This window comes from Aotus nancymaae, unplaced genomic scaffold (genome assembly GCF_030222135.1).
Source record: "Aotus nancymaae isolate 86718 unplaced genomic scaffold, 86718_ANA_hifiasm-v0.15.2.pri h1tg000069l, whole genome shotgun sequence".
Classification (NCBI taxonomy): Eukaryota; Metazoa; Chordata; class Mammalia; order Primates; family Aotidae; genus Aotus; species Aotus nancymaae.
In genome coordinates, this window is record NW_026988484.1 from 2398910 (window position 1) to 2422500 (window position 23591).

Here is a 23591-nt window from a genome sequence, read left to right on the forward strand (position 1 = left end):
GGAGGCTGCCCAGACTCCTTGGCTCATGGACCCTTCATCTTCAGACTGCTTCACTCTGAGCCATTTCCATTATCACAACCCCTTCCCTGACTCACACCCTTCTGCTTCCCTCCTATATGGGCCCTTTGGTCAGATTTAGGGCCCCAGGATAATCTCCCGTTTCAACATTCTTAACTTAATCACAGCTACAATATCCCTTTTGTTGCATAAGGTTCCCAAGTATTGGGATGGGGACATCTTTTAGGGGCCATTAGTCAGTATACCACATGATTAAAAGAGAGAGTACATTTTTAAATTATTTTTAAGGAAAAGAAGCCTAGTCAATAGAAGAAGACCCTTTCCCTACAAAAAAAAATGTAAAAGTTATCCAACGCTGTGGCACGTGCCTGTAGTCCTAGCTACTCAGGAGGCTGAGGTGGGAGGATTGCTAAAGCCCAGGAGTTCGAGGCTGCAGTGAGCTGTGATTGCACCACTGCACTCCAGCCTGAGTGACAGAGCATTAAAAAATAAAGGAAAAGGCCGGGCGCGGTGGCTCAAGCCTGTAATCCCAGCACTTTGGGAGGCCGAGGCGGGTGGATCACGAGGTCAAGAGATCGAGACCATCCTGGTCAACATGGTGAAACCCCGTCTCTACTAAAAATACAAAAAAATTAGCTGGGCATGGTGGCGCATGCCTGAAATCCCAGCTACTCAGGAGGTTGAGGCAGGAGAATTGCCTGAACCCAGGAGGCGGAGGTTGCGGTGAGCCGAGATCGCGCCATTGCACTCCAGCCTGGGTAACAAGAGCAAAACTCTGTCTCAAAAAAATAAAAAAAATAAAAAATAAAAATAAAGGAAAAGAGGCCGGGCATGGTGGCTCATGCCTGTAATACCAGAACTTTGAGAGGCCAAGGCCGGTGGTTCACTTGAGTCCAAGAGTTCAAGACTAGCCTGGGCAACCTGGCAAAACCGTATGTCTACAAAAAATGCAAAAAAATTAGCTGGGTGTGGTGGTGTATGCCTGTGGTCCCAGCTATTTGAGAGGCTGAGCCCAGGAGGTGGAGGTTGCAACGAGCTGAGATCATGTTACTACACTCCAGTCTGGGTGACAGAGAAAGACCTTGTCTCAGAAATGAAATAGTAGTAAAGAATCCCTGTCCAGGCATATCCGCACTCCCAGTGCACCCACAGGCATTGCAGTCTTGAGCCCCGCCCTGGCCCCGTCACTCATCTGGCATCATTCCTCACTGGCTCCCTCCTGCGGTTGCTCGGCCTCACCTGCTGCAGGTCACTTCCTGGCTGCCTGCAGTCCCAGCTCTTGTTTTTTCTTTTTTTTCCCACCTGCAACTGTCTTGATCAAATTACTTTTTTTTTTTTTTTTTTGAGTCTCTTTTCCCATTTCCTTTCCTCATCAACTGCTCACCTTCTCTCTCAGAGACTCCGTGACTTCCCAAGTGCCAGGATCAGTGGAGGTACCCGGGAGTCAGGCTGGAGTTGGAGCCTGGCCCAACCTCACCAGGCCAGTTCACTAGTGTTCTCAAGTCCCCCTCCTCCAGATGTTCTTCCACTCTCTTCCAGTAGGCGGCGTTAGTCTTGGCCGGGGTCAGCAGTGTTGTGTTCAGTCTGTGTGTTTCGTCTGTGTTGTCTCTCGGCCAGTCTCCTGGCTCATGGGCCTGTTCACAGATGTTCCTGAGGACCTGCTGTGTACTGCTGTTTGTGCTGTGGATGCAGCAAAGAAAATGACAGGAAAGGCTGAGCCCTCACGCATCTGGGAGATGGAAGTCTGAGAAATGGATGCCAGTGCCAGGGAGTGATGAGGCTGTAAATGAAAATGCACCTGGGAAGGGTGAGGTGGGAGCCTTATGCCCCAGGGCTGGCAGGGAGGCCTCTCTGAGAAAGTGACACAAGCTGGGGCACAAGGGAGCAAGGTGGGCAGATGTCTAGGGATGAGGGTTCTTGGCAGAGGGAGCAGCAGGTGCAAAGGGCCCCAGGAAGGAGTATGGAGGATGCATTGGAGGGATGTAAGGAGCCATGTGGAGCAGAGTGGGCTTGGGGCAAGAGTCAGGAGATGAGGCAAGCCAGGGCATGGTGGAGAAGGGCACAGGGTCATGTCCATCCCCAGAAGTGACTGCAGGGCGAATGGAGGAGTTACCAGGGCTGGCCTGGTCTGTTTGCTTTTGCATAATAGCTTTATCGAGATACAATTCACATACCTTAAGTTTACCTATGAAAGTGTACCATTCAGTGGTTTTCAGTACATTTACAGATTGTGTGCATCTATCTTCACTATCTAATTCCAGAACATTTCATCACCATCTTAGTCAGCTTGGGCTACCATGACAAAATACTACCACTAGGTGTGTTATATGACAGACATTTATTTGTCATGGTTCTGTAGGCTGGAATTCTAAGAGCACGGTGCCAGCTGATTCGGTTCCTGATAAGGGCCCCTTTCTCGATTGCAGAAGGCTGCCTTTTCGCTATGTCCTCGTATGGCAGAGAGAGAGGAAGCGAGCAAGTCCTGTGGCATTTCTTCTTGTAAGGTCACTAATCTCATTCTTTTTTTTTTTCTTAAACTTCTTTCTTTTTTTTCTTTTGGAGACAGAGTTTCGCTCTTGTTACCCAGGCTGGAGTGCAATGGCACGATCTCAGCTCACCGCAACCTCCACCTCCTGGGTTCAAGCAATTCTCCTGCCTCAGCCTCCTGAGTAGCTGGGATTACAGGCACGTGCCACCATGCCCAGCTAATTTTTTGTATTTTTAGTAGAGACGGGGTTTCACCATGTTGACCAGGATGGTCTCGATCTCTTGACCTCGTGATCCACCCGCCTCGGCCTCCCGAAGTGCTGGGATTACAGGCGTGAGCCACCGCGCCCGGCCCTCTTTTTTTTTTTTTAATTGTATTTTAGGTTTTCGGGTACATGTGAAGAACATGCAAAATTGTTGCATAGGTGCACATGTTGCAGTGTGATTTGCTGCCTTCCTCCCCTTCACCTATATCTGGCGTTTCTTCCCATGCTATCTCTCCCCACCTTCCCATCCCCCGCTGTCCCTCCCCTATTAACCCCCAACAGACCCCTGTGTATAATGCTCCCCTCCCTGTGTCCATGTGTTCTCATTGTTCAACACCCGCCTATGAGTGAGAACATGCAGTGTTTGATTTTTTGTTCTTGTGTCAGTTTGCTGAGAATGATGGTTTCCAGGTTCATCCATGTCCCTACAAAGGACACGAACTCACTGTTTTTGATGGCTGCATAATATTCCATGGTGTATATGTGCCACATTTTCCCTGTCCAGTCTATCATTGATGGGCATTTGAGTTGGTTCCAGGTCTTTGCTATTGTAAACTGTGCTGCAATGACCATTCATGTGCATATGTCCTTATAGTAGAACGATTTATAACTAATCTCATGCTTTTTTTTTTTTTTTTTTGAGATGGAGTTTCACTCTAGTTACCCAGGCTGGAGTGCAATGGCGCGATCTCGGCTCACCGCAACCTCCACCTCCCAGGTTTAAGCAATTCTCCTGCCTCAGCCTCCCTAGTAGCTGGGATTACAGGCGTGCGCCACCATGCCCAGCTAATTTTTTGTATTTTTAGTAGAGACGGGGTTTCACCATGTTGACCAGGATGGTCTCAATCTCTTGACCTCGTGATCCGCCCGCCTCAGCCTCCCAAAGTGCTGGGATTATAGGCGTGAGCCACTGCGCCCGGCCAACTAATCTCATTCTTAAAGGCCCTACCCTCGTGACCTAATTATCTCCCAAAGGCCTCACCTCCAAATACCCTCACACTGGGGATTAGGGTTTCAACATAGGAATTTTGCTATCAGCAGTCCATAGCAGTCACCCCATAAGTCACCTATTAGCAGTCACTCTTCATGTTTCCTGTCCCCGACAAGCAGTCACCTACTTTCTGTCTCTATGGATTTGCCTGTTCTAGACACTCCATATGAATGGAATCTTGTAATCTGTGACCTTTGTGTCTGGCTGCTTTACCTCAACATAACGTTTTCCAGGTGCATCAGTGTTACAGCATATGTAGGTACTTTTTTTTTGTGTGGTTAAACAATATCCATTGTATGGATAGACTCTATTTTGTTTATCCATTTGTTGAGGGGCATTTGGGTTGTTTCCACGTTTGGCTATTAATTAATACTGCTGCTCTAAACATTCGTATATACATTTTTGTGTGGACTGACTTGTATTTTAGAAGAAACCTCTGGGTGCTATGCAGAGAGTCAATTTTTTTTTTTTCCAAGAGAGAGTCTCTCTTGGTCGCCCAGGCTGGAGTGCAGTGGTGTGATCTTGGCACACTGCAACCTCTGCCTTCTGGGTTGAAGCGATTCTTGTGCCTCAGCCCCCTGAGTAGCTGGGACTACAGACATGTACCACCTTGCCTAACTTTTGTATTTTTAGTAGAGACAGGGTTGACCCGGATGGTCTTGAACTCCTGATCTCAAGTGATCCGCCTGCCTTGGCCTCTCAAAGTTCTGGGATTACAGGTGTGAGCCACCACTCCTAGCCAGAGAGTCAAATTTGGGGGCCAGAGGTGACGGACCAGGGAGCCTGGCACCTGGCCGGCCTCAGTTCCTCCAGCACCTCTCCTGTTGTCAAGCTCTTGTTCATTCATTCCCTCGATAAGCTCCTTCAGCATTCACTGAGACAGATATTTTTGAGCTTCTTCTACTAGTCATTTTAGGCACTGACTGTGAACAGTCTAGTGTGGTGAGGTGGACACTGAATGAATGAGCACGTGGCCTGTGTGGTAGTAAAGACGAGCAGATACAGGGGCTTCAGAGGGCTTGGAGAAACCAGGGGAGCCTGGCTTATGACAGAGTCCCTGTCCTAATCCCCAGAACTGGTTATCTCAGATACTGGGTGAGCAAGAGGGTCGAATTAGAAAAGTAGGTGTGACCACAGAAGCAGAGGTCAGCGAGAGAGATTTGAAGATGCTGTGCTGCTGGCTCCGGAGGCAAAAGAAAGCCAGGAGTGCAGGCGGCCTCTGGGAACTGGAAGATGCAAGGATTTTCCTCTAGAACCTCCGGAGGAGAAAGCAGCCTTGCCAACACCTTGATTTTAGGACTTCTGCATGCCAGAACTATAAGATAAGTGTGTGTTTTAAGGCACAAAGTTTTTGGTCCGTTATTACAGCAGTAAACAGGGAACTAATATACCTTTGCTTCATCGCCAGTCTGTGGCCCACAGCAGGTGCTCAATAAATGTTTGTCAAATGCGTGAAGCCATGACTGAGGGCACTTGATGTTGAAATAAGAGGAGAATCAGGGGACTTGCCAGGGCAGCTGGTTAGGATACTAGTTCAATAACATAGGCCTAAGGTGTTGGAGGCCGCCTGTCCATCTTCCTTTTTTATCTCCCAACAGCTCAGAGATCTTTGGGTTTTCTTTCAGGCTGGGAGCCTCAATCCGAAGGCCAAGCATCAGGCCAGGAACAGGGCCTTCCTGAAGAGGAGCCTTCCCCTGTCACAGGAAGGGAGGGATTCCCAAGAGGTGTTCCTCATCCGACCACATTGGGGAAAGGCTGGGAGTGTCAGAGCCAGGGCTCAGCACTCAAGGACCAGAATAACTTGAAGCAGTTAGAATTCGGCCTCAAGGAAGCACCAGTTCAAGATCAAGGCTATAAAACTCTCAGACTTGGGGAAAACTGTGCCCTGAGTTCAAACCCAAATCCATTCCCAGAGATCTCTAGAGGAGAATATTTCTATACTTATGACTCACAGATTACAGACTCAGAACATGACTCAAGCCTAGTCAATCAACAGACAGGCTCCCCAGGAAAACAGCCCAGTGAAAACAGTGACTGTCTCAAAGCTTCCAGTCAGGCTATTCCAGTTATGGAACTCACAAAAAGCCAGGTGCAGGACAAACCCTACAAATGTACTGACTGTGGGAAGTCATTTAACCATAACGCACACCTCACGGTGCACAAGAGGATTCATACGGGAGAAAGACCTTACATGTGCAAAGAGTGTGGGAAAGCTTTCAGCCAGAACTCCTCCCTCGTGCAGCATGAGCGAATCCACACTGGAGACAAGCCCTACAAGTGTGCCGAATGTGGGAAGTCTTTCTGCCACAGTACACACCTTACCGTCCATCGGAGGATTCACACTGGGGAGAAGCCTTACGAGTGTCAGGACTGTGGGAGGGCCTTCAACCAGAACTCATCCCTGGGCCGGCACAAGAGGACACACACCGGGGAGAAGCCATACACCTGCAGTGTGTGTGGGAAATCCTTCTCTCGGACCACTTGCCTTTTCCTGCACCTCAGAACTCACACCGAGGAGAGGCCCTATGAGTGTAACCACTGCGGGAAGGGCTTCAGGCACAGCTCATCCCTGGCCCAGCACCAGCGGAAGCATGCTGGGGAGAAGCCCTTTGAGTGCCGCCAGAGGCTTATCTTTGAGCAGACGCCAGCTCTAACAAAGCAGGAGTGGGCAGAAGCCCTGGGCTGTGACCCACCTTTGAGTCAAGATGACAGGACTCAGCGGAGCGACAGACCCTTCAAATGTAATCAGTGTGGGAAGTGTTTCATTCAGAGCTCTCACCTTATCCGGCACCAGATAACTCACACCAGAGAGGAGCAGCCCCGTGGGCGAAACCGGCGGCGTGAACAGTCCTCCAGCAGGAACTCGCACCTGGTTCAGCATCAGCACTCAAACTCCAGGAAGAGCTCTGCAGGTGGAGCAAAGGCAGGGCAGCCAGAAAGCAGAGCCCTGGCTTTGTTTGACATCCAAAAAATCATGCAAGAGAAAAACCCTGTGCACATTATTGGGGTGGAAGAGCCTTCTGTGGGTGCTTCCATGGTACTTGACATGAGAGAATCCACATAGGAGAGAAACTTTGCTGATGACTTTTAACCACAGGTACAAAAATGTGGTAAGTCCCCATAGTGTACTCATGGGAGGACAGGCTGGGGGTAGTCACTGGTGACTTCCGACGTTCTAAGGAAATGATGCTTCGCAAGCACCTGAGATTGGTTGGTCCCAAATCTGTCAAACTCAGTGCCCTCTTTAACGATATATTTTGTGACATAACGTCCATTACACCACGGTGAGTTCACAGGTAATATAACCTACCCACATGTGTAATATCAAAAAATCAACATGCGGCCCCATTTGTAAAGGATCATTAAAGTGAAAGTGATTTATTGTGGAGTAAATTGTAGAGTAATGTGTACCGAGTGGGTGCGGTATTTCTCCTCGTCACTGTGTGTGGGCCTGATTTTGCCGGGAGGCCTGGGACAATAACATGTTGCTTGTGGACTGGTACAGGGCACGATGTTGGCCATGGAAATACTGCGAGGGGCCCTCCTGTGTGGAACGTGACTTTCAGATTAGTGACTCACTTGGAAGTTTTGAACAAAACAGTATGCTGGTGCATTCCTGGGAAATTATGGGTACATTTCAAGCATGCAGCAATTAGCTTGTGTTTACATGTGAAGTCAAGTTAGATTCTCAGTTCATACACTGAAAACTGGTTATTCTACATCTGTTTATGTGGTCCAAGGGGCCAGTTCTGTTCCTCACCATCTTTGCAGCATGCATGGCTCCTGCCCACCTTTCAGCCACATCCCCAACCTAATTAGGTGACAAGCCCCCATGACATTTCAGAGCATTCCCTGCAGGGGAGTGTTACAGCTCCTCTTGAAAAATATCTGCTATTGCCATGAGCCACAGGTTCCTTTTCTTTTGCTTTGAGATAGAGTCTTGTTCTGTCACCTAGACAGGAGTGCAATGGCGTTATCTCAGCTCACCACAACCTCTGCCTCCCAGGTTAAAGCGATTTTCCTGCCTCAGTCTCCTGAGTAGCTGGGATTATAAGCGCGTCACCACGTCCGGCTGATTTTTGTATTTGTAGTAGAGATGGGGGTTTCACCATGTTGCCCAGGCAGGTCTCAAACTCCTGACCTCATGATCCGCCCATCTTGGCCTCCCAAAATGCTGGGGTTACAGGTGTGAGCCACCGCGCCCAGCCAAGCCACAGGTTCTTAACTGGTGGGGTTTTGCCTCCAGTACATCTGGTGACATCTAAAGACATTTTTGGTTGCTGTGACTGGTGCTTTTGACTCCAGGGTACATTTTGTGACATCTAGAGACATTTTTGGTTGCTGTGCCCCTGTCATGTAGTGGGTAGAGGCCAAGAATGCTGCTCAACATCCTATAGTGCCCAGGACAGCTCCTCAACAAAGGATTATCTAGCTCCATATGTCAGTAGTGCCAAAATGGAGAATCCACCTGGGTATACATCCAGCCCAGCAACGTAGCTGACATTTTAAAAACTTAAAGCTGGGCGTGGTGGCTCACACCTGTAATCCCAGCACTCTAGGATGCTGAGGAGGGTGGATCACTTGAGGTCAGGAGTTGGAAACTAGCCTGGGTCACGTGGTAAAACCCCGTCTCTACTAAAAATACAAAAATTGGCTGGGCGTGGTGGCTCATACCTGTAATCCCAGCACTTTGGGAGGCTGAGATGGGTGGATCATGAGGTTTGGAGTTCAAGACCAGCCTGGCCAAGATGGTGAAACCCCCATCTGTATTGAAAATATAAAAATTAGCTGGATGCCGTGGCAGGTGCCTGTAATCCCAGCTACTCGGGAAGCTGAGGCAGGAGAATCACTTGAACATGGGGTCACAGGTTGCAGTGAGCCAAGATCACTCCACTGCACTCCAGCTTGGGCAACAGAGTGAGACTCTGTCTCAAAACAAAAACAAAAAAACTGCAAAAATTAGCCGAGTGTGCTGGCATACACCTGTAATTCTAGCTACCTGGGGAAGACTGAGGCATGAGAATCGCTTGAACTAGGAGATGGAGGTTTCAGTGATCCAAGATTACACCCTTGCACTCCAGCCTGAATGACGGAGCAAGACTCCATCTCAAAAAACAAAAACATAAAAAAACGCAACCTTCAAATTGATCGATCAGGCTGGACTATATAAGCTCGATTTTAACAAATAGTGTCCTTAGCTAGTTTATACATGGTGTACTCTTTAGCATACCCTTCACTGTTCGCAGTATTCATAGTTGGTATGAAATAAGGAAGATTATCCATTTATTTTATTTTTTTGAGATGAAGTGTCTCTGTGTCGCCCAGGCTGGAGTGCAGTGGCATGATCTCAGCTCACTGCAACCTCCACCTCCCGGGTTCATGGGGTTCTCCTGCCTCAGCCTCCCGGGTAGCTAGGACTACAGGCTCATGCCACCATGCCTGGCTAATTTTTGTATTTTTAGTAGAGATGGGGTTTCACCATGTTGGTCAGGCTGGTCTCAAACTCCTGACCTTGTGATCTGCCCACGTTGGCCTGCCAAAGTGCTGGGATTACAGGCGTGAGCAACCACGCCTGGCCAAGACAGGATCTCAACTCTTTCACCCAGGCTGGAGTTCAGTGGTTTAATCATGGCTCACTGCAGCCTTGATTTCTTGGGCTCAAGTGATCCTCCCAGCCCAGCCTCCCAAGTAGCTGGGACCACAGGCATGTGCCACCATTCCTAATTTTTTTATTTTTTGCAGAGGCAGGATCTCATTGTGTTACCTAGGCTGGTCTTGAACTCTTGGGCTCAAGCAGTCCTCCTACCTTGGCCTCCCAAAGCGTTGGGATTACAGGCATGAGCTACCATGCCCGGCCACTTATTTTTCTGAATAATCTTTAAGGATTTATTGTGGAGATTTTCAAACATGAGTAATACATTTTTGCTGGTACTCCCACCCGCCTCCCCCGCTCTCCTGCCCTAGATACACACACACACATATATATATGAAACTACGTGGTCCACTGAGACAAAACCATTTGGCATTTTTGCTGTGTACCGATAGTGTGAAAGCAATGGTGGGTAAAACTGCCGAGCCTGAGTTCAAAGCAGGGCAGTGGTCCTGAGGTTGTAAAATATTCTTCCCCACTGGGCATTGCAGTAAAGCAAAAAGAAAAAAGCTAATTTCACTCTAATTTCTTTCTTTTTCCTTTTGAGACTGAGTCTCACTCTGTTGCCCAGGCTGGAGTGCAGTGGGGCAATCCTGGCTCACTATAACCTCCACCTCCCGGGTTCAAGTAATTCTCATGCTTTAGCCTTCTGAGTAGCTGGGATTACAGGTGTGCGTTGCCATGCCTGGCTAATTTTTGTGCTTTTAGTGAGAGATGGGGTTTCATCTTGGCCAGGCTGGTCTCAAAATTCATGACCTCAAGTGATCTGCCTCCCTCAGTCTCCCAAAATGCTGGGATTACAGGCGTGAGCCACTGTGCCTGACCTAATTAATTTTGTTAAATCTCAAGTAGAACTGTATTGTCATTTTCACATCTAAACAGATAACATTAAATATCTAGTGTTCAGATGTTCTGGGTTGCCTCATAAATTTTGTTTTGTTTTCTATTTGTTTTGTGGTAATCATAATCTAAACAAGATCTACACAGTGCATTTGGTTGGAATTTTTCTCTCTTTTTTTCTTTAATAAAGTCATGAGTCTTGCTCTGTCACCTGATTCCCTGCAACCTCCCAGGTTCAAGCAATTCTCCTGCCTCAGCTGCCCCAGTAGCTGGGACTACAGGTGTGTGCCACCACACTGAACAAATTTTTTAATTGTTTGTAGAGATATGGTTTTACTGCATTGCCTAGGCCAGTTTCAAACACCTGGACTTAAGCGATCCTCCCACCTTGGCCATCCAAAGTGCTAGGATTACAGGTGTGAGCCACTGCACCCTGCCAAACAGCAATTGGAATAACCGTGTTGGAATGGTTGAGCATTGGAACTCCTTAGCATCAGAGCCTCTTGTGTGCATTTTTGCTTTTTGGATGTTGGGAGTGTCACGACTCAGCTATCCAATCGGAGCAGTGCTGGCTTCCAGGATGACAGAGCCAGCTTTGGGGTTCATCTCTAGAGGTTCAGCACGACCCTGTCAATGGCCAGGTTTGTTTCTCTGCACTTACTTCTTCGGGGTTGTCCTCAAGACATTTCCTGTGTCAGCTCTGACTTTTCACAGCAACTCTGGCCTCATACTTTACCCTGCGGCACCTGTTCTCTCCTTAGATAAACTTCCATTTGCATAGCTAAATGGTGCATCCTCAGACCGTGCCACAGTCATAGTTCTGAAAGTTAGCACCCTTTTACAGACAGGCAAAATTAGGCACAGGACAAACATTAGTAGTAACTAGAGCAAAAGTAACTAGCCCAAGCTAGCAAGTGGTAGAGTTAGAATTTGATGTCAGCACCCAGCTGACCATGCTTAAACAGATTAGACTTTGTTCAAAGGCTGTCTTCAATGGCTCAGCTGTGTCATAACCCGTGTTTTCCGCAGTTCTTTTAACCTTTCCATTGTGGTCCCAGGGAGACTACGATGGCTCCAGTCATTGCATCTACAGTCGAGACTGAAAGAAGGGGGCAGGGGCAGGCCAACACTTACCTCTGATGGTGTTTCAAAGAAAAGGCATTCCCAGAAGCCTCCAGCACATGCCGCCAAAGTCTCATGGGCCAAGGCTGGGTCAGGGGCCACCCTAATAACAATGGGGCTTAGAAAGGTCATGTTTACCTTTATGACCTCTGTGGTGGACACAGGTAGGAGAGAAAGTCTTGGAAAGTGGATGATGGAGGCAACTAGCAATATCTGCTGCTTTTCTTCTTCAGGCTTTTGGGAGAATTGCTTGTGCTCCCCATTCCCTTGGTGACCGCTCACACCTCAGACCCTCTGTCCACCCCGACTGCTTCACAGAACTCACTGCAACCAATGTCCAGGGTGCCACCACCATGGTTGTGAAGCCTGCTGACCTCTTTGCAAACCTCTACCCCCTTGCACTGTGGGGTTCCTTCCAACTCTTCAGAGACTTCTCGACCTCCCATCACCCCTCCTAAATGTTGGGGTCCCTGGGGTCCTGTCCCAGAGCCCACCTTATGCTCCACGCCCTCCCAAGGTGTCATCCACATCACTCCCTTTGTGCTGCTCACTCCCAAATCAGTCTGGTGCTTCTGAGATTTGGGCTTCAGGCCCAAACAACTGCTGTGTGGTGCTGGGCAGCTCCCCCAGGTGTGCTGCAAGCTCCCCAAACCCAGCCTACCCCAAACAAAACTCATTTTCCACACAGACCAGTCTCTGCTCCCCTGATCCCTTTCCTAGGGGCTGTTTCCACTCACCATCCTATCATGGAAGCCAGAAAATCAGTCGTCTTCACCTCTCCCCTTCCTCGCCCTGTGGAGTTAGAAGTCCTGTTGATTTTGCCACGTAAACATCTCGGATCCGCTTACTTCATTTCATCCCCACTGCCGCCAACAGTGCAGGACGGCCCAAAGAGGAGAAGTAACGTGCTGCCAAACAGGCCAGCCGGACTGTGAACCAAAGGGTCTGGTACCAAAACCCTCCTCCCGATCGTTCCTCCTTTCTGCTCCTCCAGCAGTTTGGGGCACAGGCTTGGGAATCCAGACAGGAAAGCTCCTCTCCTCTGAAGAGTTGGGACCAACAGTAACAGCATGGTTCTAGACAGCTCTGGAGTCAGGCCTGTGATTGTCTCATTCCCTCCACCTTGACCCCCAAAACAGCCCATCCTGAACTGGTCACCGTTGATACTTCTCTGAGGGAACATTGGATTGGCTGAGGTTATAGCAGCCTCACTGGGTGGTAAGCTGGGATTAAGCAATGAACTGGAACTCAAGGAGCCTTGAGTTCTCAAAGCGGGTATGGGAGGGTTCTTAAACATCTTCTGTGGAGGGCAGTTTATCAGTCACTAAATTACAAATACATAAACCCTTTGTCTTACCAAACCTGCTGGGAATGAATCCTATATATATACTTGTATGCGTGCAGGCTACATGGATTTCATTTTGCTATTGATTTTAAAACTAAAAATTTGGAAACAACCTCCATGTCCACCATGGGGAACTGGCTAGGTCATTTATGGTGGAATGGAGATGATAGCCTTAAAAAGGAAGACTTTATATACAGCTTGAGTATATCTTATCAGAAATGCTTGGGACCAGAAGTGTTTCAGATCTTTGCGTATTTTCTGTTTCTCAGTTCACATTTTCTAAGCATGATATTCCTGCTGATTTCCTTGTAGTTATTTTGAAACAGATAAGAAACTCCCTCAGTGGAAATTACTGTTAACTAGGGAAAAGACATGTTTTTTTCTGTTCATAAAAGTAATGTGAGTTCTTTGTAGCAAAACTTGAAAAATGCATAAAAGTAAAAAAAGTATGAAAACTTGTGTAAAATTCCTCATACTTTAGCTGTCCATAGATGGTCCTTACCATTAGGATTTTATTAATTTTTCTTGCAATTTTTTCTTAAAATATGCACATGTGTTTACACATACATGTAGTGTACACTAAATTTTGCATACACAGGAATATATATGTGTATAGTTATCTCGTGTTTAGAAATTTGCAGTCCCTTCTAGTTCTCTTGTAACATGTGCTTACTGTATTTTGAGGATTTTTTCTATGAATTTCATGTAGCTTTTTAAATTAACTTTCCGGAGGATTCTAACAATGTGCTCTCCACTCAGTATTTTACCAGCCTTGAGTTTTCTCAAAGTGGGCATTAGAGGGTTTCTTACACATTTCCAGTGAGAATGTGAATTGATATGACTTCTGTGGAGGGCATTTTATCAGCCACTATCTAAATTGCAAATACATAAACTCTTTGTCTAAGCAAACCTGCTGGGAATGAATCCTACAGATATATTTGTATGTGTGTAGACTGTTTGTACATGGTTTTCAATATGCTATTGATTTTAAAAGTCAGAATTTGGGGGCCGGGCGCGGTGGCTCACGCCTGTAATCCCAGCACTTTGGGAGGCCGAGGCGGGTGGATCACGAGGTCAAGAGATCGAGACCATCCTGGTCAACATGGTGAAACCCCGTCTCTACTAAAAATACAAAAAATTAGCTGGGCATGGTGGCACGTGCCTGTAATCCCAGCTACTCAGGAGGCTGAGGCAGGAGAATTGCCTGAACCCAGGAGGCAGAGGTTGATGTGAGCCGAGATCGCGCCATTGCACTCCAGCCTGGGTAACGAGCAAAACTCCGTCTCAAAAAAAAAAAAAAAAAAAAAAAAAAAAAGGCAGAATTTGGAAACAACCCTCCATGTCCACCATGGGGAACTAGCTAAGTCATTTACAGTGGAATGGAGATCATAGCCTTAAAAATGAAGACTCTTTATTTACAGGTTAAGTATCCCTTACCCAAAATGCTTGGGACCAGAAATGTTTCAGATTTTTGAATTAGGGATGCTCAAACTATACTAATGCAAGAAAAACCTTGAAGATATTCAAAGGCATCCAAGATAGTTAAGTAGAAAAAAAGCAAGGTATAAAACTGTAGAGTACTTTTCCATGTATGTAAAGACGAAACGGGGTGGGCACAGTGACTCACACCTGTAATCCCACCACTTCGGGAGGCCAAGGCTGGTGGATCACCCGAGGTCAGGAGTTCAAGACCAGCCTGACCAACATGGTGAAACCCCATCTCTAATCAAAATATAAAAGCCTGGTGTGGTGGCGCACACTTGTAATCCCAGCCACTCAGTAGGCTGGGGCAGGAGAATCGCTTGAACCCAGGAGGTGGAGGTTATAGTGAGCCAAGATTGTGCCATTGCACTCCAGTGTGGGCAACAAGAGCAAAACTGTGTCTCAAAATAAATAAATAAACATTTGCTTATATGTACACACATAATCTCTGAAAGGGTAAAAGTAGCAAGCATACGGGTTGGTCAGGAGAATTGGGAGGACAGTGATGAGGAATAATTTTCACTCTTTATCTTTTTATATTTTTGGAATTTTGAAACATGTAAAATTACTACCAGTTCAAAAAATAAATTAAACAAAAATCTGAATTCTTTCAAATTAAAGTAAGTTTGATAATTTCTTTCATTGTTTACTGTCTGCTTCCCCCCGCAACAATGTTCACATGAGCAGAGACTGTGTGTCTTGGTCATATTCATACTTGTTTTACATATACTTGTGTGTGTGTGTGCAGTTAGCAGAACCAGTGAGTGTAAAACAGCTTTAACTCGATGATACCAAAGAGGTAAGGTAAGATAAAGGTTCCTGGAAGGTGGCTGTAGCACACGTAAATTTCCAAGTTACTTTATTAAATTTCCTGTATCAATAAGCCCCAATTATGAGAGTCCCCTACATACAAGTTGGATCGAACTGCCAAGTCCCCCATTTCCAGTGTTATCTGCATGTCTTCCAAGGTATTCAAGTTGTTTCTGTAATAGGTTACTGGGAAGAAATCTGCATCCAGTCTGAAAAGCAGTCTCCCATAGGTCTCTTGTAAGGAGATCCAAGATAAACATCTTCCAGAGTGCACTATACAACATGGTAGCTACCAGTCATATATAGCTATTTAGATGTAATTTTTTAAAATTTTATTTAAAACTGTTATTTATAGTGACAGGGACTCACTGTGTTCCCCAGACTGGTCTTGAATTCCTGGGCCTAAGTGGTTCTCCCACTGTGGCCTCCGAAAATGCTGGGATTACAGATGAGCCACCACACCTGGGCCTAGATGTAAATTTAAATTAATGAAAATTAAAAACAAAATTCAGTTCCTCAGTCACTAACCATATTTAACTTTTCACTAGTTAAAAGACATTTCCATAATTTCAGAAAGTTCTATTGGATGGTGGTGTAAAGGTAGATAGATGATAGAACTTTTAAAGTCCCCCTGTGATGATCTGACTGTAGTGGGAATAGGGAGGAGTAGGCCGAGTTAGTTTGCACATTGGGAGCCTTCTCCACTAGGTCATACAGGCCTTCTGTGTATAGATTGAATTATGTCCCACACTGTCCCGGGCACCTCCCTCAATTAAAATGATTTGCATCATACAGGGCCTGCCTGTTATTAGGGAGTCTCCTGGACATACAAAAATAGGAATGTATAGGGACTGCATACACATGTTGCTCAATTTCTAGTGAAATAGCTGGAGGTTGGGGATAAAGAAATGGTATTCATGTGGTGTAATACTATTCATGTTTCAAAAAGTTTTCAAAAAATGTTTAATTTAGTGGAGAAATGTCCAGGGCGAGTGGAAGAAAATGAGTGTGTAAAATTAGATTATGATTGTTTTTTTTTTTTTTTTTTTTTTTTTTTTTTGAGACAGAGTTTCGCTCTTGATACCCAGGCTGGAGCGCAATGGCGCGATCTCGGCTCACCGCAATCTCCGCCTCCTGGGTTCAGGCAATTCTCCTGTCTCAGCCTCCTGAGTAGCTGGGATTACAGGCACGCGCCACCGTGCCCAGCTAATTTTTTGTATTAGTAGAGACGGGGTTTCACCATGTTGACCAGGATGGTCTCGATCTCTTGACCTCGTGATCCACCCGCCTCGGCCTCCCAAAGTGCTGGGATTACAGGCTTGAGCCACCGCGCCCGGCCTTAGATTATGATTGTTTTATACTCTATACGGACAAACCTAAATTGGAGGGCACTTTGGAAATCTCACTTGGATACATGAAAACTGCCAAGATCATTATAAACAACAGGCTCCATTCTAGATTGAAAGCAATTTGAAATGAGACAGTAGAGTGTAATGCGTGTTTAGCTTGTGCTTGGATAAAAGATGAAAACTACGTAAGGTATTGGGACAACTGGAGAGTTTAGCATGTGGACTGAATTGGTTACAGGCTTCAATGTTCTTTGGGTGAGTGGAACAATGTACGTGTTCATAGGGGACATCTGCTTAATCATATACAAGATTCGGGGGAAAATATCTCTGATATACTTTTATATGTGTACATGTGTGCGCGTAGAGAAAAAAAAGTAAACATGCTATATATTTAAAAGAACATACGAAACTGGATGTCAATATACTTCCCTTCTAGTGCTGACAGGTTCCCACGCTTTGCAGCTCCCACGCTCCCCTTCCGGTCCCGCCACGCTGTGAACTCCATTTCCCAGAAGGCCTTGTATCCCGTGCATGGCCGTTATCAAGCAGGTAGCGCGCAGGGCCTTCTGGGAGGCGAAGTCCTGGGCGGTCGTTGGCCACCAGGCGGAAGTGCGTACCGGAAGTGCCGGCGGTGGGTGTTTAAGTCGCGGCTGGGCGCGCGCGCGTGGTCTGCCTCTTTGAGGAGGCTGCCGCACTGGTGAGTCCGCGGGTGTGGTGGCGCGGCGAGGGTGACTGTCAGGGACAGCGAGGCGCTCGTGGCCTGAGTGTGCTGGCGGTGGGTGTGACTGAGTGGGCGCGTAGGACCCGTGAGTGAAACGCGGACCCGGGGTCGGCGCGGGGAGAGAGGCGTGCGCGCGGTGTGTGTGGGCTCGATCTCCCGTGTCTGGCCAAGTGTTTACCGCTTATGCGCCCGTGGGAGGGGAGTGTCCTTCATGTGTTGACGCCATCTGTCTGTGCAGGTGTGACCTCAGTTGTGTGAGTTTGCCGTATACCCCTTACCGTCACTCCCCATTCCGTCTTCCTTCAGCCTCTGGCAAACCCTAATCCACTTTATGTGTCTAGATTCGCCTGTTCTGAACACTTCTTATAAATGGAGTCATACAATATGTGGTTTCTTGTGTCTGGCTTTTTATCACTGAACATGTTTTCAGAGTCCATGTATTAGTTTTTCATTCCTCTTTATGACTGAATAATGCTCCGTTATGTGGATATACCGTTATATGGATATATCCGTCGTGGATATTATAAATGCTACTGCTGTAAACATTCATGTACAGGTATTCGTGTGGATGTATATTCGTAATTTGGGAAGGGGAAGCCATTGGTGGGACCTCGGCTTGGGAAGAGCCTCGCCTGGGTGTATTTGTGTCTGTCCCAGGAGCGCCTTTGTGCGTGGCCATGACCACACCTGCCCCTTACTGCTTTTGCTCACTAGCCGTACTTCATTTTCCAGAATCCCAGGCCTGGACCCCTGAAGTCAAAGCCAAGAGCCTAGGGCTGCACTGGTGTGTATGATCAGAGAGAAGGCGGCAGTGACCCTGGAAACAAACTTGTCTCTGCAAGAGTCGCTAGCAACCTGGGACCTCTGCCCAGGACTGAGACCTCAGGCGCTCCCTACCATGGAGCTGCTGAGCCCAAGCAGTGTGGAGACAGAGCAGAGGTGATGGAGCCTGAGGTCCCAGGTGAGGCACATGGTGGGGTGGTAGTCACAGTGGTACAGGTGGCAGATACAGGGCTAGATATTTTCAGAAACCAGATATCCCTCTAAAACACACCCTACCTCTGCTGCCTTTATTCCACTGCCCTGCCTTCCTCAGCCCGTTCTAGGCCACTACCTCCTAATGGGACTCCTGCCTCCCATTGCCCCCTTCATCACTGTCCACTCAGCATTGGGTAGAGAGGGTCTTTCACCCCTGACTGGTGCGGCCACCCTTCACTTTAAACTCTCCATCACTGCCCAGGCCATCATAGTATGGTTGGCAAACTCTTCTGTAAAACAAGCAGCAAATGTCAGCTTTGTAGGCTCAGAGGGAAAACCAAGGATGTTATGAACGTACATACCTAACAAGAGAAAAACACGTCCATACGTTTTATTAATAAATCCAAAACTCCAAAACTTTGTTAAATATAATTCATTCCTTCAATGAATGAATGAGCAAAAAGCTTTTCACAGGTAGTTCCATTTTATAGATATGAAACAGACCCCAAGGGAAGTGAGCAGCCCAGAATCATGGCAGAGAGTGAAGATTGGATCCTAGATCTGACAGACTCTACCATTATGCTTGCCATTCTCAGCTTAGGAAAAAGATGGGGAGGAAGGTGTGGGTACTGGGCAAATCAGGGCCCAGATAGTCTGTTCAGTACTCTTACCTCTGTAGGAAGGAACAAAAGGCCCCACATCTGCTCTTCCTTCCTGGGAGTATCTGTTAGGACCTGAATTTGGTACAGCTGCAATGACCAATTTTTCTCTCTTTAGAGCACTCATCCACTTGATATCTCACTTTGTTCTCACATAGTCCTCATAGAGGTATCCTGTGGCTGCTGTCCCTGAAGCCTGAGAGCATGGAGCTGAGGCCTCAGACTGTAATAACAGCGCACATAATTTTGTATAAAGTTCAAGAATAGGCTGGGCTGGGCGTGGTGGCTCATGCCTGTAATCCTAGCACTTTGGGAGGCCAAGGTGAGTAGGTCACCTGAGGTCAGGAGTTCAAGACCAGCCTGGCCAACATGGCAAAACCCCACCTCTACTAAAAATACAAAAATTACCTGGGCATGGTGCTAGGTGTCTATAATCCCAGGTACTTGGGAGGCTGAGGCAGGAGAATTGCTTGAACCCGGTGGGGGGTAGAGTTTGCAGTGAGCTGAGATCGTGCCACTGTACTCCAGCCTGGGCAACAGAGCAAGATACTATCTTTAAAAAAAAAAAAAAAAAAAAAAACTGGGACACCTTTTCTGGAAGGACTAATTACTCCATGGGAGCTGTATAAGGTACTGAAATGTCCTAGACCTGCACTGTCCGATATGATAGTTACTAAATTCAAATAAAATAGCAAGTTCCATTTCCCAGTCACACCAGCTATGTTTCTAGTACTCAGGAGCTTCATGGGGCTGATGGTGCCATATTGGACAGCACAACTTCAGAGCTTTTCCATCCTCACAGAACATTCTAGAGTTTCATTTAAATGTTACACAGTCCTGTGCCTTTACAAAATTCACTAACCTGAGCACTTGTATGTCTGTAAAAAATGCATATGTATGTTTGAAAGCACAAAGTTTCAAACCTCTGCCTGCCAGTCACTCACCAAACAACCTTTGGTTTAACTTCTCTGTGCCCCGGTTTCCCCACCTGGGGAAAAGCGGGTAATGATGACACATCCCTTTTGATTTGTTGGGAGTACCACCAAAGGTGTTTGCTGGGCAGCCTGACCTGCAGGAGGTGCTCAGGAGAGGGGAACTGCTGTCATCTGGTGGAAGAGGGTCCCCTTATCTGGCTAGCAGTGCCTGAACATTGCCACACTCCAACACATTGTCCCCATGTTAATGAACTCAGCATCACACAGCAAGCCCTTGAGAAGCCCACAGCCAGGGGCAGTGTAGGGGCAGCAGCACAGGTGGCTATGGCTGCCTGCGGGCACCCAGCCTAGGTCCAGAGGAGGTACCCAGATAAGTGAGGTTTCTGTGTTGAGGGCTTTATGTTTTAGAGGCAGGCGTCTGAGGCACAGCTGTTAAGCATCAAATCAGGAAGTCTTTTTCTGTGGAGCCCCAAGCCCAGTGATTCCCTTGCCCTTCCTGGGAGTCAGGAGGGGAAGGAGGGTGTGAAAGTGGCGTGGCTCTAGGCAGTAAGGATGCCATGAGGTTTTCGTGTTCTGTTTCTAGTCTTTCCACAGAGTGATGCCGTTCCATCCTCCTGGGAGTCTGTCCTCATTATACTCTCTAGGAAACAGGCTGAGAGCTTGGATATAGTCAGTCGGTGGCATGCGGTGGAGTCGCAGGTCCCGGGCCTTTGCCTCCCAGGCTGCATCCTCCCTGGGTCACCCCAGATCCACAGAGGCTGCATGTACCTCTACGCTAGTGCCCAGGGCAGCACCACATCCCCAGGCTAATTCTGCGGAATATGGGTCACCCCATCACTACCCGTACAGATGCCTTCTTCACGTGAAGGGCACAAGTCACCTCATCAGTCAACATGGATACTGCCTTCTCCTCAGGCCCCACCTTCTTGGCTAGAGGTCTGATGCTGGGGTGGGGCACATGCTTTGCTGTGGAAGCTCGACTCAGACAAGCGTCATACCCTCTCAGTACCTCATATCTTTCCCATAAATTTGGTTTCATTGTGTTGCCTCACTCAGGGGCAGAGTGAAGATCAAGTGAACTGATGTGTCCACAGCATGCTTGGCATATAAGTAAATGTTGGGGGCCGTGGTTCAGTCAAGCCCTGAAGGGTGAGCAAGAGGAAGCAGGCCCAGGTTAGGTCTACTGGGTTGGCAGGGCCTTGGGGCCTTAGGGTCTCTGGGACCTAAGGGCAGGTCTAGCCACCCTCATAATCCCTCTACTCCCCCACCTCTTCTGTCTCAGAGGGGCATCAAAGAGGATGAGGAGGAAGCCCAGGACACTGCATTCCTGGCAGATGCTGTCCATGTGAGTTTCCCCAGATGGGCTCAGCATGCACGTTCGTTTCCATCCCCTTCCTGTGGCACTTCTAATACCCACACAAGCCCTGGTGTGCACATCTCAGGGTAAGGTCTCTTCTTTAACCGCAGTCCCTCTTCTTCCTCCTCCTCCTCCTCCTCCCTCTCATCCCTGGTTGGGGCTTAGAGATGAGAAAATGGGTAGAGGGACTCACATCTGAGCAGATCTGGGGCATATGGGTTCTTTGTGACTGCACTGCTTATCAGTCAATACCCAGGACAGGGACAGAGTAGAGCCTGGCATGTGTGCTTGGACCCATGAGAGATAGCAGTGGATGAATGAGTGAATAGTGGCACTGAGCCAGCCTTGCAGCTGGCATCTGGATAGAGGGTAGGGGCTTTGGGGGTTAAGAATGGAACACTGGGGCTGGGCTCATGCCTGTAATCCCAACACTTTGGAAGGCCATGGTGGAAGGATTCCTTGAGATCAGGAGCTTGAGACCAGCTTGGATGACATAGTGAGACCCTGTCTATAAAAATTTAAATTAAAAAAATTAGTCAGGTGTAATGTCATGTGTCTATAGTCCTAGCTACTTGAGAGGCTGAGGCAGGAGAATCACTTGAGCCCAGGAGCTCGAGGTTACAGTGAGCTGTGATTGCACCACTGTACTCCAGTCTAGGTGACAGAGCAAGACCACATATATATATTTTTTTTAAGAGATGGGGTTTCACCATGTTGTTCATGCTGGTCTTGAACTCCTGACCTGAGATGATCCACCCACCTCGGACTCCCAAAGTGTTGGGATTACAGGTGTGAGTCACTGTGCCCAGCCAAGACCACATATCTTTTAAAGAATGGAAAGTTAGCTGGGCGCAGTGGCTCACACCTGTAATCCCAGCACTTTGGGAGGCCAAGGCATGCAGATCACCTGAGGTCGGGAGTTCTAGACCAGCCTGAACAACATGGAGAAACCCCATCCCTATAAAAAAGTAAATTAAAAAAAAAAAAGAATGGAAAGTTGGGGTTCTGAAATTGATGTTGCCACATGACAGGTCCCTGGTCCTTGGGGTTTCCAGGGAGACACCACACAGGCGAAAGGACCATCAATACAGCTAGGCTTGGGACCTTAACCCCGGGTCAGATCTCTGAAGGCTTGCTGGGACACCACTATGGTGGCAGGAAGGGTCTGGTTGGGGCACACGTCAGAGATGATGCAGACGTGCTGTTGGCCTTCAGGCCTCCCCTACCAAGTCATGAAGGAGGTGGGGATCACACAGGAGTGACATCATCAGTTCGGTGGGGGTAGAGGGAGCTGATGAGGGCTATCCAGCTGTCCCTCTAGAGTCTACAAAGCTGAGCACTTAGGGGCGATGATGACAGATATCACAGTTCTGGAGGGTGGAAGTACAAGATCAAGGTGTCAGCATGATTGGGTTCCGGTAAGGACCTTCTTTCTGGCTTGCAGATGGCTACCTTGGTGTAGCCATCTCACCAAGAGCAGAGAAAGAGGGTTCTAGTTTCACTTCCTTTTCTTTTAAGGGCATAATCTCATCATGGGGGTCCCACCCTCATGACCTCACCTAAACGTAAATGCCTCTCAAAGGCCCCACCTCCAAATACTATAACACTGGGGATTAGGGCTTCAACATATGGATTTGGGGCATGCAACAGTCCATAACACACCGTGAAGGTGGAAGCTACAGCACCCAGCACAGAATCATGGTGATAAGAGCACCCCCTCTTTAATTAGGCCACTTAGCCTCCCCCAAGACAACAGGGCATTTTCCAGAATATTAACCTACTGCCATTCCCCATGGGACTACCCTTGTCAAACATGGTCCATGACTAAGCCACCACGTGTGATGTTTCAGAAGCCAGTGGCCTTTAAAGATGTGTCTGTGGACTTCACAAGGGAGGAGTCGGGGCTGCTGGGCCCAATGCAGGGGATCTTGTACTGAGATGTGATGCTAAGGAACTACAGCAACCTGCTGTCTGTGGATGAGGCCTCTGTCTCTTCATCCTTGTCACTCATGTGTGTTTATCCCCTGCCTTGTCTTCAGTTACTCACATGTTTATGTGTCCTGTGTTCCCTAGCCGGGTCCCCTCTGTGGAGAGACTGACATCCCATCCCGTATCACCAGGAAGAGACTTTTTCCATTCTTTGGCTTATATGCTGCAGCGTCTGATCCTGGCTGACTTGGAACAATATCATCCACATTTTCTTCCTCTTTTCTCACCATTGACAGGACTTCCTGACTCCAAACCAGATGTGATCTCTAAGCTGGGGCAGTGGGAGGACCCATGGACTATGGAAAGAGACATCCCAAGTGAGTGAAATGAGAGTTTCTATATCAGATTGGTGGGTTTATTTCTTCTCTTTTGGGGCACAGAAGTACAATGTGCATCCAAGGTAAAAGATCCAGTGAGTGAAACAGCCCAAAACAAACCCCACACTCATTAAGCAGTCACTTCTCCCAGCCCCTGACAACCTCTGATCTTCTGTCTCTGTGGATTTGCGTGTTCTGGACATTTCATATAAATGGAAATTAGAAAACTTGATGTAAGTACATAATTCACATATATATACATATATACATATGTG

General features: G+C 47.6%; 2 protein-coding genes across 5 annotated transcripts in view; both read left to right on the top strand.

Moving 5' to 3' along the window:
- ZNF8 (zinc finger protein 8) overlaps positions 1 to 23283 on the top strand; it is a 32360-nt gene extending 9077 nt beyond the window's left edge. The window contains exons 4-5 of one of the 4 annotated variants that reach the window (XM_012473140.2): positions 5388 to 6872; positions 23236 to 23283. In XM_012473140.2, the coding sequence (XP_012328563.1) occupies positions 5388 to 6826 (1439 nt within the window). In that variant the 3' untranslated portion in view covers positions 6827 to 6872; positions 23236 to 23283. Of the gene's footprint in view, positions 1 to 5387; positions 7144 to 11607; positions 12181 to 17813; positions 17891 to 23235 lie in introns of those variants that run through there. The other 3 variants (XM_012473138.2, XM_012473141.2, XM_012473139.2) reach the window with 3 other exon arrangements.
- Positions 23277 to 23591, top strand: part of ZSCAN22 (zinc finger and SCAN domain containing 22) — a 29980-nt gene continuing 29665 nt past the window's right edge. Inside the window, exon 1 of the mRNA XM_012473143.2 lies at positions 23277 to 23316. The gene's annotated coding sequence lies outside the window, so the exon portion shown is untranslated. The remainder of the gene's footprint in view (positions 23317 to 23591) is intronic.